The sequence below is a fragment of the Metopolophium dirhodum genome, chromosome 1 (assembly GCF_019925205.1).
Source record: "Metopolophium dirhodum isolate CAU chromosome 1, ASM1992520v1, whole genome shotgun sequence".
Classification (NCBI taxonomy): domain Eukaryota; kingdom Metazoa; phylum Arthropoda; class Insecta; order Hemiptera; family Aphididae; genus Metopolophium; species Metopolophium dirhodum.
In genome coordinates this window covers 119,621,035-119,635,971 of record NC_083560.1, presented here as the reverse complement: position 1 = coordinate 119,635,971, position 14,937 = coordinate 119,621,035, and the positions used below count along the sequence as shown (strand labels likewise).

Below are 14,937 nucleotides of genomic sequence, written 5' to 3'. Positions count from 1 at the left end.
TGAATTCAAATTTAACACCATCCATTACAGCGACCCACTTGTAACCTACTGTACAGCAGAGCGACATCCACTTATCCACCTTTTTTTCAATGAATGTCAATAAAACTTTATTTGTTGGTTAAAAAAGCTTGACAATTTAATACTAGGCATAAGGCAACTACTATATTGTTACAATGACATTTGAAAAATTAGCAAATTATTTTGAGTTGAGAATTCATAAAAATTTTTGTTTTTAAATCTAAGATTTGAAAATGTAATACAATATTCCTCATAAGTTTGTCTACCTTTATCAAAAAATAAATGTCTACAAGCAAATCAAATTAAATTTTTATGAGCGTTTGATATTCATATTTTTACGATATTGGATATTCACTCGATTGCTCATGTAGTGGTTTTATTATTTTATTGTTATTCAAAAACGTATAACTGTAGATACATGACAATTTTACGAATTTTATGAATGTTTATAATATTAACATTTTCTATACACCGTACATTTTTTTAAATAATTTGACTCTTTTTGAGCTGTTAACGGAAATTGTCAGTTTTTAATCTTTTTAGTTTTTTTTTTTTATAAATATCAATACAATTTTATTTGTAGGTTAAAAAAGCGTGAAAAATTAATGCAAGACTTCTGGTATATTGTTACAATAGCAGTTGAAATTTATTAAAAATACATAGGCACAATTTTTTTATAAGCATTTAAAGTTCGAATTTTGACAAAATTTATCAAACTTAAAATTTAATAATTATTTTGTAGTCAAACTTTTATAGTTAAGGATTTAAAATTCAAAACAAGGTTCCACGTAAAAAAGGTAAATATATAAATTACTTTATTCACAATAATATCATTAAATATAATTAGTAAATAGGCTGTCTGACCGTTTTCGCTCAGAATCGTTTTTCTTATACAATGATATTACATCATTGAATTCAAATTTAACACCATCCATTAAAGTGACCAACTTGTAACCTACGATACAGCAGAGTGACATCAACTTACCCACCTTTTTTATTTTGCTTCCAATAATTAAATTATTATAGCTCAGCAGTTATTATGCTCAGGAATTAGAGAGAAAAACATAAGTGAACAAAAGGTTAGGTATAATTGTATAAATATACCATAACATTATGAAGATAATTTATTACAATTAAATGTAAATATAAAACTTATTTTTAAAAAAAAAATTTATTAAAGTACTGAAATATTTTACAATTTTAAATTTTATGACATTTTCAAACACTACCTACATTATACATTTATACCCTGTACTTAAGAAGATGCTACACAGACATTTGTTGCTTCCGTCTTACAAGTGCGTAACTAGCACATTTCAAGCCAAGCAGATCATGTTTAGCTCTGTTGGTTTAAAAATTAGAGTTAATTGACCATTTATAGAATTTATAGGTACGATTATTATCTAGAGCATCGCATATTGGCTTTTCTATTATATTTAATTTTTAAAGCTAGCTTTGAGTTACAAACAATTTACAAAAAGCATTAACTGCATTTATTGATATATTGTAAAACACGGTGCTGTACCTATAGACATATTGTCATGCTATGTTATGTTAGAGTTGTTAGACACATTATTATGTAGACAGATAATTCAATATCCTTAAAGACATATTTACAATATATATTTGATCAGTTGTCATAAGAATGCATTTCAAATATGCTATAAAAATATTATAAATTATAAAATTATTGAGTTGTACAAAAAACTGCTACATTCAACATTTAAAAAACCTAAAATGGCTAACCTTAGGCCATGACAAGCCTTTAATTTTAATCATAAATTCAGGGATGTTTATGAATTCTAAGTCACTGTCTGGTGTAATACCTTGCTTTATTTTAGTAAGTGCCCTAGAAATGTTGTAATGCAACAAAACATACAGGCAGTGGCGTATACATAACTTTTGTATGGGGGGGGGGGGATCAGTTGCAAACAAATTATTATGGAACAAAAATACCTAAACCTAGGTATGTGCACATTTAAATACCTAATAAATGATAAAACATATATATATTCAATACATTTTATTTTAAATTCTACAAGTAGTTATATGTAGCTATGACTTGTTCGTACAACTGACATAATATTTGTGATTGATTTTTGTTTTTAGATAATAATATTTATTATTTAAGCTATTTTTAGCTATTTTTATATATCTTTTTCTAATGTATAGGAAAATGTATTATTATACGCACGGACATGCGGGCGTCGTCTCCGCCGCGTTGATATCGGTGACGGTGGCGACTGGCGACGGCCCGTGGCCGGTCTGCCACATATTATTATCTTATAATAATTTATTATACTTGTATATATAATATACATATTATCAAATATCACATAATACGATTATATGAATATGAAATAAATATATGATTACTGATTAATATTAAGTAAATTATTTTTAATTAATTGTTGAATGTGTTAAAATAAAAATTTACAAAAAATCCTTGCCTTTTTTTTCCTTGTAATTTCCTTACATTAAGTCATTAAGAACACTATTTTATAACATTTTAAAAAAGGCCTATTGGGGGGGGGGGGATCTGACCCCCACATCCCCCCCTTGTATACGCCCCTGCATACAGGGTCCTTATCATGTCCCGCGTAGGCATGATTTGTATGTGTGCAATATTACTGAACTGCGTTACAACTTATAATTGTTTCGGGTTTCACGGTAGACAATGAACATTTTCACGATACGGTACACATCGTGCCATGTACTCGTGTACAATGTTTCATAACTGTTGGTAAAGTATTACGGATTTGAGAGTTTGCAGTTCAGCAGTGAGCGCCGTCCCGTTCTATTACAGTATTACTGATTTGCATAATATGTGAAGAAATTTCTGAACTGCATTATAACTGCATGGGTTTTCGAGTTAGAGGCTCAACATTTTTACAGTATTTAAATACGGTAAAACATGCTGTGTACAAAATTTCATAACACTTTATTAAGTTTTTAGGTTTGGGATATTTCTGCAACAGTTAAGAGGACGCTATGCGTTTTCTCAGTCTTACAAATGCACAACATACCAAATCTGTTTTGCGCGGGAAAGAACCAAGAAGGTACAGTCATACCTAAGAAACGAGATTTTCACCACATGAAAAGGAAAACTTTGGCTGTGTAACATTGTTTTTAATTGTTTGATATCACTTATATAAAAAAAAGTTCTTCCTGTTTCAAAAACCATTATTGTTTGTGTTTCAAACTTGAAAAACTTTTTTCATATGAATGATTTCAAAAAAATAAAAACAACGTTGCACAGCCAAAGTTCTCCTTTTATGTGGTGAAAATCTCGTTTCTTAGTTATGATTGTAGCCTTCTCGGTTCTTTCCCGGGCAAAACAGTTTTTTGCTATGTTGTACATTTGTAAGACGGAGACAACACAATATGCGGGTGTAGCGTCCTTTTAACTTGGAGCTGAAATTCGACGTGTCATCTTGGAGTTTGGCAGGGAGATTTGTAGGGAGACATAACCTAACCACTATAGCCCCAATTCAGTAAATTAGACCAACCTGGTTGTGTGTTTAATTAAATATTTAACCAACAATATAGGCTATACTCATAGCAACTATCTTAAACAATTTGTGTGCTTAGTTGATGAATAATAAATATACATACCTACTAACATTGTCGATGAACAATGCTGTACCTATATAGTAGTATACTTACAGTGCATTAAATTACTGCACAATTTGTGCGCTTAATTAAACATTTAATGATTCATATTGGCTACTCATAGTAGTATACCTAGTACTCATAGTAGTTAACTTACGTATATCAACACTTTATATATTACAATATATATGTGAAGCAGTCAAGGCTAGGCATTAACTTGTTACTTTTGGCTTTTCATTAACTTAACTGTTAACTAACTACATTTCTTTTTTAATTAACGTGAAATTAACGATTTCATTTTTCACTTTAAGTTAATAGTTAATTAATTTTTTTTTAATTTAATTATATTTCTCTATTTCAATTTATTTCGTGTTTTCATGTCAAAAAATATTTACCGTGAATTGTTGAAAGTTAAAAACTTATATCATTCGAGTGTAACTCATATAGAAATTTAAAACTATTAAGCAGAGACTATAGACCCGTGTGGCGCTCCTTTGGCGCTTTGTAATATTAAATATCAGAAAAAAAGGTATTTCTACGAAGAACTTTGTATTTATATTTAAAGATAAAAACTAATATATTTTATTGATTAGTACCCACTTTGCATGGACGCCCGAAATTTAAAAAAATTTTTTTTACGTAATTTATTACTTATTTTTGCTTTTTTGGTGACAGTAGTGAACGTTGTCCGCGATCCGACGCAGTCGCATTGCATACCTGATGACGTGACCCGGCCGTCGCAAATTGACAAAGTCGGATAGTGTTGTATTCCCTTTTCGGTTATATCCGTTGCGGGTTTGTAAGTTCGTCTTCGATGAGGAAACAACTATATTATTTTAAGATTGATTCCCGGAGGATCTTATTAGGTAATAAATAAATAGTCTTTGATTTACTTAACTAAATACTTTTATTGAATACGCATTCGCATGAGTCCTGTGTGTGATATAAAATACGACTGCCGGCGACGCTCATTCGGTATTTCGTTATTGCGTCGACGGGCATTGCAAAAAATGTGCTTATTGTGCTAATTACTAATAATTTATAAACAGGGTTCGTAACAATAGCCTACCCCTATTACTACGGCGAAAATCATTCGAGGTGACTAACCTGCTAGATACCCAAAAAAATACTGCAGCTATATGATTTGCATGGACGGCCGAATTTTTTTTCACGTAATATCGCGTTTTCGGCGGCAGTAAAGAACGTTGTCAGCGATCCGACGCAGTTGGATTGCATACCTGATGCCGTGACCCGGTCGTCCCACATTGTCCGCTATCCGATGAAGTCGGATTGCCTACCCGGATAACTGAGGTGACTGACCTCCTAGACACCAAAAAAATCGCGGCGGCTATATGATTTTTTTTACGGAATTTCGAATTTCCGGCGGCATAACTCGGGCTACCACGTCGAACCGTGGTGGTCCTAACCTTATCACAGTTCCTTATCACCAGACCTCCTTATCACACACCAACCGGCTCGAGACCGACGACCAGACAAAAAGACCACTGCAGCTTCCGACATCGGTTAAAACTCTTCGCCAACTTGGGTGGTTGGGGGGTCTCCCCAAGCGACGCTCGGATAGCTAGTACTGTATAAAGTATAAACACTATAGTTTATTATTTAGTTTTGGGTTGGTAAAAAATTAAGTATGATAGCGTTGTATAAACAAAATAACTTTTTTTTAACTTAATAAAAAGTTAACAAAAAGTGTGTTTTAACTTAACTGAGTTAACATATAGGGCTAAAATGCACTTTACCACCACATGCAAATTTTTTGATTTTGTTTTTTTTTTGGAACATACTTATTTTAATTATTTAAGAACAATGGTACAATCAGAATTTGTCGGTAGGACTTGGTTTTGAAGTTATGGCCTTTGGAAGTCAGCATTTTTGCGTTTTTTACGCATGAGCGCAACGTTACGTTTATCGTGTTTTTTTATCGTTGTCCGAGCGCAGCGTAGCGAGCGAGTGCAACGCTAGCACATTATGTGCTTTTGAACATCTTTGTTTAATATCGAGGCCTCCCCAAGGTGGTTTTACACACCAAATTGAGGAATATTTTTGATTTTTTTGTCCGAGCGCAGCGCTGATCGGGCAAATTGTGATTTCACCATCATTCTTAAGTCGTTAAAATACGTATAAAAAAATTTGAAATTAACTATAGGCGTTGCGCGCGACATTAAAGTAGTGTGGCGCACGTGCCACGTGCGTATATACGTAATAACGCAAACTTTGGATGGCTATAACTTTTAAAATAATGGTTTACGACAAATTCTGATTGCACCATTGTTCCTAAATAGTTAATATAAATAAGTTTCAAAAGAAATAATCGAAAAATTTGCATGTGGTGGTAAAGTGCATTTGCTCCAGGAAATCGACCGTATGATTTGCTGGCGATGCGGAGCGGTGTTGATGACAAAATTTGATTTTGTTGATAAATGATAGGACGTCGACGATGATAACAAAAATAACGGTAAGTTTTTCTATTATTCGAGTACTTAGGTAGAAGAGAGTTTTTAACATAATAATATAGTATTCAATATTAATTTGTATTTTATTCTATTCCAATTATTGCTCATTGTCAACTGATAATTTTAACAATAATTGTATTTACGCAGCATTTACTTAAAATGTTGCGAAAAGTATATTCCTATTTTATAGGCTTTTGCAGGGATCAACTTTATTACTCAGTTGTATTATTATTGTTCCATTTGTTTCATAAAATATAGCACATCTAGGCATTTAGCTCATAGGAATTAAGTTGATAATATTTAAATAAAATCGTAAGTAAGTTTACACATGTTAATTAAGGAATGGTCGATTTGTGCAGTTTTCAATTGTTTTTTATTTTAATATTTGGTTCTAGGTCACTTCGTACGGTCGACCAATAAAAGTGCAAAACGCAGACACTTTGAATGGTCGGGTATAAAGGTACATTGCTGATTGCGGATACTTTGTACAGTTGGGTAAAAATGTTCAATTCAGACCGCAGACACTTTGTACTATTATATACATAAAACAAAAGTAGTGTAAATACAAGTTATATATCTAAGTAGTAAGTATAAATAATGTCAATTATTAAAATGTAAAAATTAAAAATTAAAACAAAAAGTCAATTAAAAGTGTTTTAAAATATAGTATATGAACAATAGTCATAATAATCAGTTTTTTTTAACAAACTGGTTAGATAACAGCCAAATATTACTTGGTGCTATAATATATTTTTAATTAATTTAGGAACTTGATGACCTAAAAATCTTGAAATTATCAAAATAATCAAACATGATTATAAATTATAATAATTGTATTACATTATTACCAAATGTTATGTTAAAAAGTAAATTAAAAATGTGTACAGTATGGCGAAATGACAAGTAAAAATTACTTTTGATAGGTAATAATTCTCTCCTATTTGGAATGTATAAGATAATTGAATCTACCAAATAATATTTAAGCTTAATAACATGGTCTGTTCATGACTTCTGACATGTTTATATTTTATGTATATTAGTATAAAGTGTCCGTGTTCTGCAATTTAAAGTTTTACCTGATCGTGCAAAGTGTCCGCGTTCTGCAATCTACCTTTTTACCTGACCGTACAAATTGTCCGGGTTATGCATTTTAAACAATCAACCGTACAAAGTGATATAATATCATTGTATAAGAAAAACGATTCTGAGCGAAAACGGTCAGTCAGCCTATGATTTTTTACCAAGTATATTTGATGATATTATTGTGAATAAAGTAATTAATATATAACCTATTTACGTGGAGCCTTGTTTTAATTTTTCAATCCTTAGCTATAAAAGTTGAACGTTTTATATATTTTTAACTACTGAATAATTTGTAAATTTTCAATTTGATACATTACGTCAAAATTTGAACTTTAAATGCTAATAAAAAAAAATTGTGCCTTAAATTTGTATTTTTAATATTTTTCAACTTCTATTGTAACAACATATCAGAATCCTTGTATTAAATTTTCACACTTTTTTGCCCTAGAAAAAATAATTGTATTGATATTTATATAAAAAAAAACTTTAAAAATTTAAATTTAAAATTGTCCATTAATAGCTCAAAAAGAGTTAAAATATTTTCAAAATGTAATGGTGTATAGAAAATGAAAATATAAACATTCAGTGAAATTTTCATGTATCTGCAATTATTAGTTTTCGAAAACTATTGGGAATTTTAAATTTCGACCTGCCGAGTGTACCAACTAGATTCACTTTCCCATCGAACAAGATACCGTTGAAAAAAATCGAAGCAGTTCTACTGCCCCGAATGGTGGTTGCCCCTAACTGATTTTTAACTAAGTAATAAAAAGTATAAATAAAGTATTTTTATCTAATTAAATTAACTTAACAAATTAAAAAAATATTGTTAACTTGACCAGCTTTAGACTAAAAAGTTTACATTCATCGCACTACTTTATCCAAAATGAAAAACTGTAAAATGACTATCCAACAATAGCATAATAAAATATTAATAATATTTTCTTACCTTAATACAAATTACAAATTGTAGTGAGAGTCGGTTGTTGCTCAATAAAGACACACAAATTATTATTGTAATAGCATACCATAAAAAGTAATGATAAAAAAGCAAGTATACACAAGTATCTGTCATGAAGCACGTAAGTCGAACAAAGATATAGCCAATAACTGAAAGTTGATTTTTTATGGGGTTTGGCTTTTATAGATTTTAACATCGATGAATACAATAATATTCATATATGCATAGTTATGAAGCGATGAAATTATAAATAATTATATATTTATTTAATAAATTTGCTTAAATAATTTATATAATTATATACTATATTACATGAAAGATAATATGAATGACAAATTATAGCTGCAGCTCGTCCACTCAATATATTGACCTAATTACGCGCACCGGTGGCATTGTATAGCATTTATATCAATCGATAGAGTTTAAAGTACTTACAATTTTGATATACGTTTTATAAATTTTAAATTATTTTTGAATTAACCACAGTCCTGTCTACAATTTGGACTATATTTCAGCACCAGTGGCGGTATAATCCCGTCCCGTTTCTGCAATATTTTATTTTTTGCTGATTTTTATATCAGTCGATAGAGTTTAAACTACTTTAATTTTGATATACGTTTTATAAGTTTTTAATTATTTTTGAATTAATTACAGCTCTTCCCGTCAAAATATTGACCTAATTACGCGCACCGGTGGTATTGGAATCCCGTCCCGTTTCTGTAACAATGAATATTTTTCGCTCATTTTTATATCAGTCGATAGAATTTAGTCTATTTAAAATGTTGGTATACGTTTTATAAGTCTTAAACAATTTGGGACTTAACAACAGCTCGTACCGTCTACAATTTGAACTATATTTTAGCACCTGTGGAAGTAGAATACCATCCTGTTTCTGCAATAATTTAGATTTTTCGTAGATTTTTATATCAGTCAATAGAATTTAAAGTACTTACAATTTTGATATACGTTTTGTAAGTTATAAATTAATTTTGAATTAACTACAGCTCGTCCCGTCCACAATTTGGACTGCACCTGTGGCGGTGGAATCCCGTCCCGTTTCTGCAATAATTTATATTTTGTCCTAATTATTTTACCAAAAGATAGGGTATAATAAACTTAAATATTTGTGTAAGGTTCATAAGTTGTTATTCATTTTTAAATTACTTACAGCTTGTCCCGTCAAAATATTGACGTATAATATTACGCGCACCCCTGGTGGTGAAATCCCGTCCCATTACTGCAATAATTTATATTTTTTCATAAGTTTTGTTACCAAAAGATAGGGTATAATACAGTATGGTCACGATGCTAAGTTTTACCACTTCTATTTTTAAATTACTAACAAAATTTAGATTTTCAGGATAAATATCTAGTGTCATCCAAATTTAAACTTAAAATGTCAACAAAAATAAAGTGTCAATATATATTTTAAATTTTTGGTTAACTTTTCAAAAAAAAAAATATATATTATACTTTATCAACACCTTAATAAAACTGAAATAATATTAATTTTAAATTAAGTATATTTTACTCTTAGGGCAGTTTGAACAGATAAATATGGCCAAATATTGGCAAATAAATAATGTATAGGCATCTATATATGGAATGTCCATAAATACATAAAATATTAAAATAATGTTTTTTTTATCTAAAAATTCTAAAACATAATCAAATGCTACGATTAAAAAATACCCTTAAACTTCCCAATTTACTATTGAAAACTTCTAAAAGGGAAATATTTTTTCTTAGTACAATAATACCACTAGAGGTCAGTGTTCAAATTTTATCAAAATCTTTATGTTTATTATAACCTATTTACTATACTACTTTGTAATAATTTCTATAATTTATAATTTACTATACAACAAGGCATAGGTGATAGAAAAACCTGCCAAATGAAATAACTTTTATTTTAATTAATATTTAATATTTTTATTTTTATTAATATGTTTATAATTTGCAGATGATTGGGCTACATCTTAATCTATACCCTGTCCTTCTATTTATAGGTCTGAATAGATTCAGCGATGTAGAATGGTTAGCTGACTGTTTACATGTAGCTTATCTTACTTTTTATTTTAATGATACAACATTTACAATTAAAACATTAAAATAACATAAAAAACTATATATTTTACAGCATAAATATAATAAAATATATATCAAAAATAACAATAACATTTTAAATAATAAGATAATATAATATATGACTTAACAAATACATAAGTCTTTACGAAAAAGAAGAGGATGGGTCAGAATTGACTATGTACATTCAATGTAGTATAAACAAGTTGATCATTTAAACCATAATTTATTGAGGAGGTAGAAAATGAAATAGAAACATAATAAATAATAAATAACTTTAATAACAATATAAATATATCATAAAATATATTTACTAATACCTATAGGCCGACGGACCGTCTATAAAAATTATATCTTCAGTGTATTTAATTTTTTAATGGTAAATTTCCTTATGTCACCTGAGGAGGGAATATTTTAATAGCTACTGTATCATTCTTATGAAGTGCTTTCCATATTATACTATAGCGACCCCTTGAAATTTCCTCAACTAGTCGATGGAATCTATAAACAAACAGGAAATAATTTGTTATACAAATTAAACATAAATAAATCAATAAAAATTGTTTAGTGAGCATTCTATTATGCACCGTAGCGATCTCTTGCCTTTACCTCATCTATTTCTATTGGTAGATTGAGGGACCAATCATTCCAATGGGCTTCATTTAGACTATCTTGCTTTCCGGGGCAGCGATACAAGAATTCCATGGCCGTTAATCTATCTTCGGGACAATGTGTCCAACATTCTTCAATTATTTGACATAATTCTTTTAGGCCCTAAAAATAATTTTAATGGTGTTAATATTATATTAGATGCAATACTTTAAGAACATTTTTTATAATTTCTTACTGAATGTGATTTCTTCCAGTTATCTTTAAAAGCTGGCCTTAACCGTTTATTCACTATACATTCTATTATATCTTGAAATGACGAATCTTGTCCAATTTCTTCTTCAAAAGGTAACCTATATTCTGGTACAGCTCCTAGTTGTGCTGTACATCTAGTTGCCAATTCCCATAATATTAATCCACATGCATACATGTCTACACTTAAAAATGTTTTATTCCTTGAATAATCGATGGATCCATCTAGTACTTCTGGTGCCATGTATCGTGATAAGCCAACCTGAATAGTTAATTAAAATTAATTGTATTCCTTTTTGTTGGAGGTAATTATGGGTATTTACCCGTGTATGTACATCACCACATAAGTTGCCATGTTGCGGCAAAACCACAGCGACACCAAAATCAGAAATACATGCAGTTAAATCATGTTTTAGTAGAACATTTTTGCTTTTCAGATCTCTGTGAACAATTCTTGGTCTAATGATTGGCTTACATTGACCTACAGGTTCTAATCGATATTCTTCATGTAAATGCATCAAACCTCTGAAACAAAATAGTGATTAAAAAACCTGAATATGTTATACAAACAGTAGGTACAAAACTTTACCTTGCCATGGAATGGGTAATATGACAAAGCTGATTCCAAGTTAATGTATTAGATTTTAAATAGTCACATAGTGATCCACATTCGTGATAAGCAGTGATCAGCCAATATTCACTTTTGGCTGCTTCAATTGCATTAGAACGATCTTCAGCCCCAATGAAGAACAGTATATTGTCATGTTGCATGCTTGGTAACTGATAAATCTCTTGTTCTATCAACCATGACTTTTCACCCTTAAATAAAATAATATTCTACAGTTAAAAAAAAAAAAAATTAATTAAAATTTTTACCTGAGGAGGGTATATTTTAACAGCTACTATATCATTATTATAAATTGCTTTCCATATTACACCATAACGACCCCTTGAAATAACCTCAACTAATCCTAGAGAAAGTCCATTCCCCAAGCTACTAGTCGAAGAAATCTAAATAAACAGGAAATAATTTGTAATACAAATTAAACATAAATAAATCAATAAAAATTGTTTAGTGAGCTTTCTATTATGCACCATAGCGATCTCTTGCGTTTACCTCATTTAATTCTATTGGTGGATCGATGGACGGCCTTGAGTTGTTGCTATTTGGAAAACAATACTAGATACACAAGAAATAATTTGTTATAAAAATTAAACAAAAATAAATCAAACCGTTTTTAACGATTATCATTAGCTTAACTTAGTTGTAAACATTGTAATTCCAAAATAATGAAAAAAAAACTTTTTTAGTATAAATGAATAGTAGAATAATAATAATTCTACAAAAGGCAATGTATTAATTGTTGAACAATTAATTCAATGATTTTACTAAAGAATATATAAATATAATAATTATATAATTATTATCTTTCGTAGAATTATTCTACGTAAGATAATGAATTGATTATTGAACAATTATATCAATGATGTCCCTTAAAGCATTTTTTTTAAAGTATTAAATATCAAGTAAAATCGTATCATATAATATTATTTTCTTTAAGTGGATCAGCGGTTCTTAACCTGTTGTCCGCGGCCCCCTGGGGGTTCGTGATACTTATGTCGGGGGTCCACTGCAGCCTTAACTCATAACATACGTCAATAAGTGACATGAGTGCATTATTACAATATTGTTGGATTATTATTATTTTTTTAATAATCATTATTAATTGTAATAAAAATAATTATAAATGTGTATGTTTTGTTATGTAATTTGTAACATACAATAATTATTATAATGTTGGTTATGATAACGTAAGATGTTTTGTAAAAAAAAGGTATTTGTAAAAAAATTGGTAAGGGGGTCCACGATCTACAAAAGGTTAAGAACCGCTGAAGTAGCTGATCATAGGCTTATAAAAAACTATAATTTTATGGTGTTCAAGGATCCTGGAATTCAAGAAAAATCTTGCTAAACAAAGTTTTCTTGATTTTGCGATCTAATAAAATGAGAACAGGAATATGCTTAAAACAAAGAGTTGTTATTAACACCCATTACAGACATAATTATAAATTCTTATAAAGTGTGTTGGTTAATTTTAGATTTTTACTTGTTTTGTAATCTTTACCACGAAATAATAATTGATTTACAGTCATAAAATTAAATTAATGAAACCAAATGGAAGGATTTTAGTGCAATATATTCTAAACTATAAATTTGATCAAATTTAATCGTACTTCTAAAGTGTAGTTATTTTTAATACGTTATAAGCTGCACTGACACCTTTAGGTGTCATTTCGTTGAATCGCATGTGTTTGATGACGGTTTTAAATTTATTTTCTATTAGTATTATTTTGGCCAGTATTAAGATATAATCTTTTTTTTCGTCAATGTTGTTCTGCGCATAGTAGGATATATGTGTAATTTACTATTTTGAGGTTTTATTATAAACGTACAAATAAGTAATTTTACCTATAGCACCGTGGTATGTGTGTACCTATCCAAAATTGATACGTAGCTAACATGATAATAATTACATTTACAATTATTAGAGCAGTTGTATCAAACATATTTATATGATAATACATTTTTAAATGATAAAACTTTTCAGAAATCGGGATTTTCCCGGTTGTCCCCATCAATGTTATACTCAGAGGCCCCCAATCTCGAAAAAAAAATAATGAAAAAAATTTGAAAAAATAATTTTTATAATACCGGCTGGCGGCTACGTGCCTGCGTATTTGTAATTTTTGTATACTCAATTAGTCATTATAGCCCTCTGTGTAATATTGGTACTAACTACTAAAACTAAATAATGTATAGAATGTAAATATAAATAAATATACTATACATTCGTTTGCGAGCGAAGCGATCATTTTTTTTTTATATATATAATATATAATTAATATATCACGGTAAAAAAAGTACGTACCCGCCCATGAATAAAAGTATCATACTTAATACTATTTAATATTTATTACAAAAGAAAAATAATTATTAAATTTACTTACTTGATATAGTTTGTATGCTACATACATAGCACAGAAGAACATCAAATAACAGGCCGTCTCAACCAACACTTTTTTCACTATTTGAGCACTTGGTTCAGCTAAGATAAAAATAAAAATAAATTTATTATTACATTTTTTAGTTAACGATATATGTGTGTATGATAAATTATGTAGTGTTTACTATTAATAGTTTCCGGGTTCCATCGAATATCTGAGTTGCAACCATCCATATTACAGCAGCAACTCAGCTTGATCTTTTTGGAACGAAAACTATTCGTTGCCACGCACTCCGTTTTTTCACAGTCGTCGTGGTGTGAGTAAATGCAACCCTATAAATTGTTATTAAAATAAAAACATGATAAAATTAAATACAATTCTATAATTATTAAGTTATATTACCTTAAACTGTATAGCCACTTCATTGAATAACGTATTGTTATACCAAGTGACATAACAATACGGTGGCCCATTTCCTACAACACATTCGTTCCTGGTAACTGTGCAGTTAGTGCCGAGTGGAGGACACGAACTATAATCGGTGAACTCACATATTAGCGCATCCACCACACAACTGCATAGGGTTGTCATTACTACAAAATATGAACTGATTGTCTTCATTTTTCTGCAATTTTCAGAAATATTATTTTACAATTTATTTTCACTTCAAATTTGTAATCTCTATAGTCTGAAGACATACATAGTTAAGACACTTATTTCATCGAAAACATAATTTTTTATTTAAATTTGTCATGCATTTTAATAAAAGTAATATTTAACTTGCTACATAGACATTATATACACAATATAGTCTATTCGAGTTTATAAGAACGTCCTGAT

General features: G+C 29.5%; 1 protein-coding gene across 1 annotated transcript; it reads right to left on the bottom strand.

Annotated features, from left to right (window-relative positions):
* Positions 1-11,050: 11,050 nt before the first annotated feature.
* LOC132953570 (activin receptor type-2B-like) lies at positions 11,051-14,688 on the bottom strand. The gene is made up of 8 exons (XM_061025961.1): positions 14,500-14,688; positions 14,282-14,429; positions 14,101-14,198; positions 12,209-12,271; positions 11,968-12,102; positions 11,681-11,910; positions 11,415-11,616; positions 11,051-11,353 (listed from the first exon to the last, which is right to left on the bottom strand). Exons 1-8 carry the CDS (start codon positions 14,686-14,688, stop codon positions 11,051-11,053), a joined length of 1,368 nt encoding a protein of 455 aa, XP_060881944.1.
* Between the last annotated feature and the right edge of the window lie 249 nt (positions 14,689-14,937).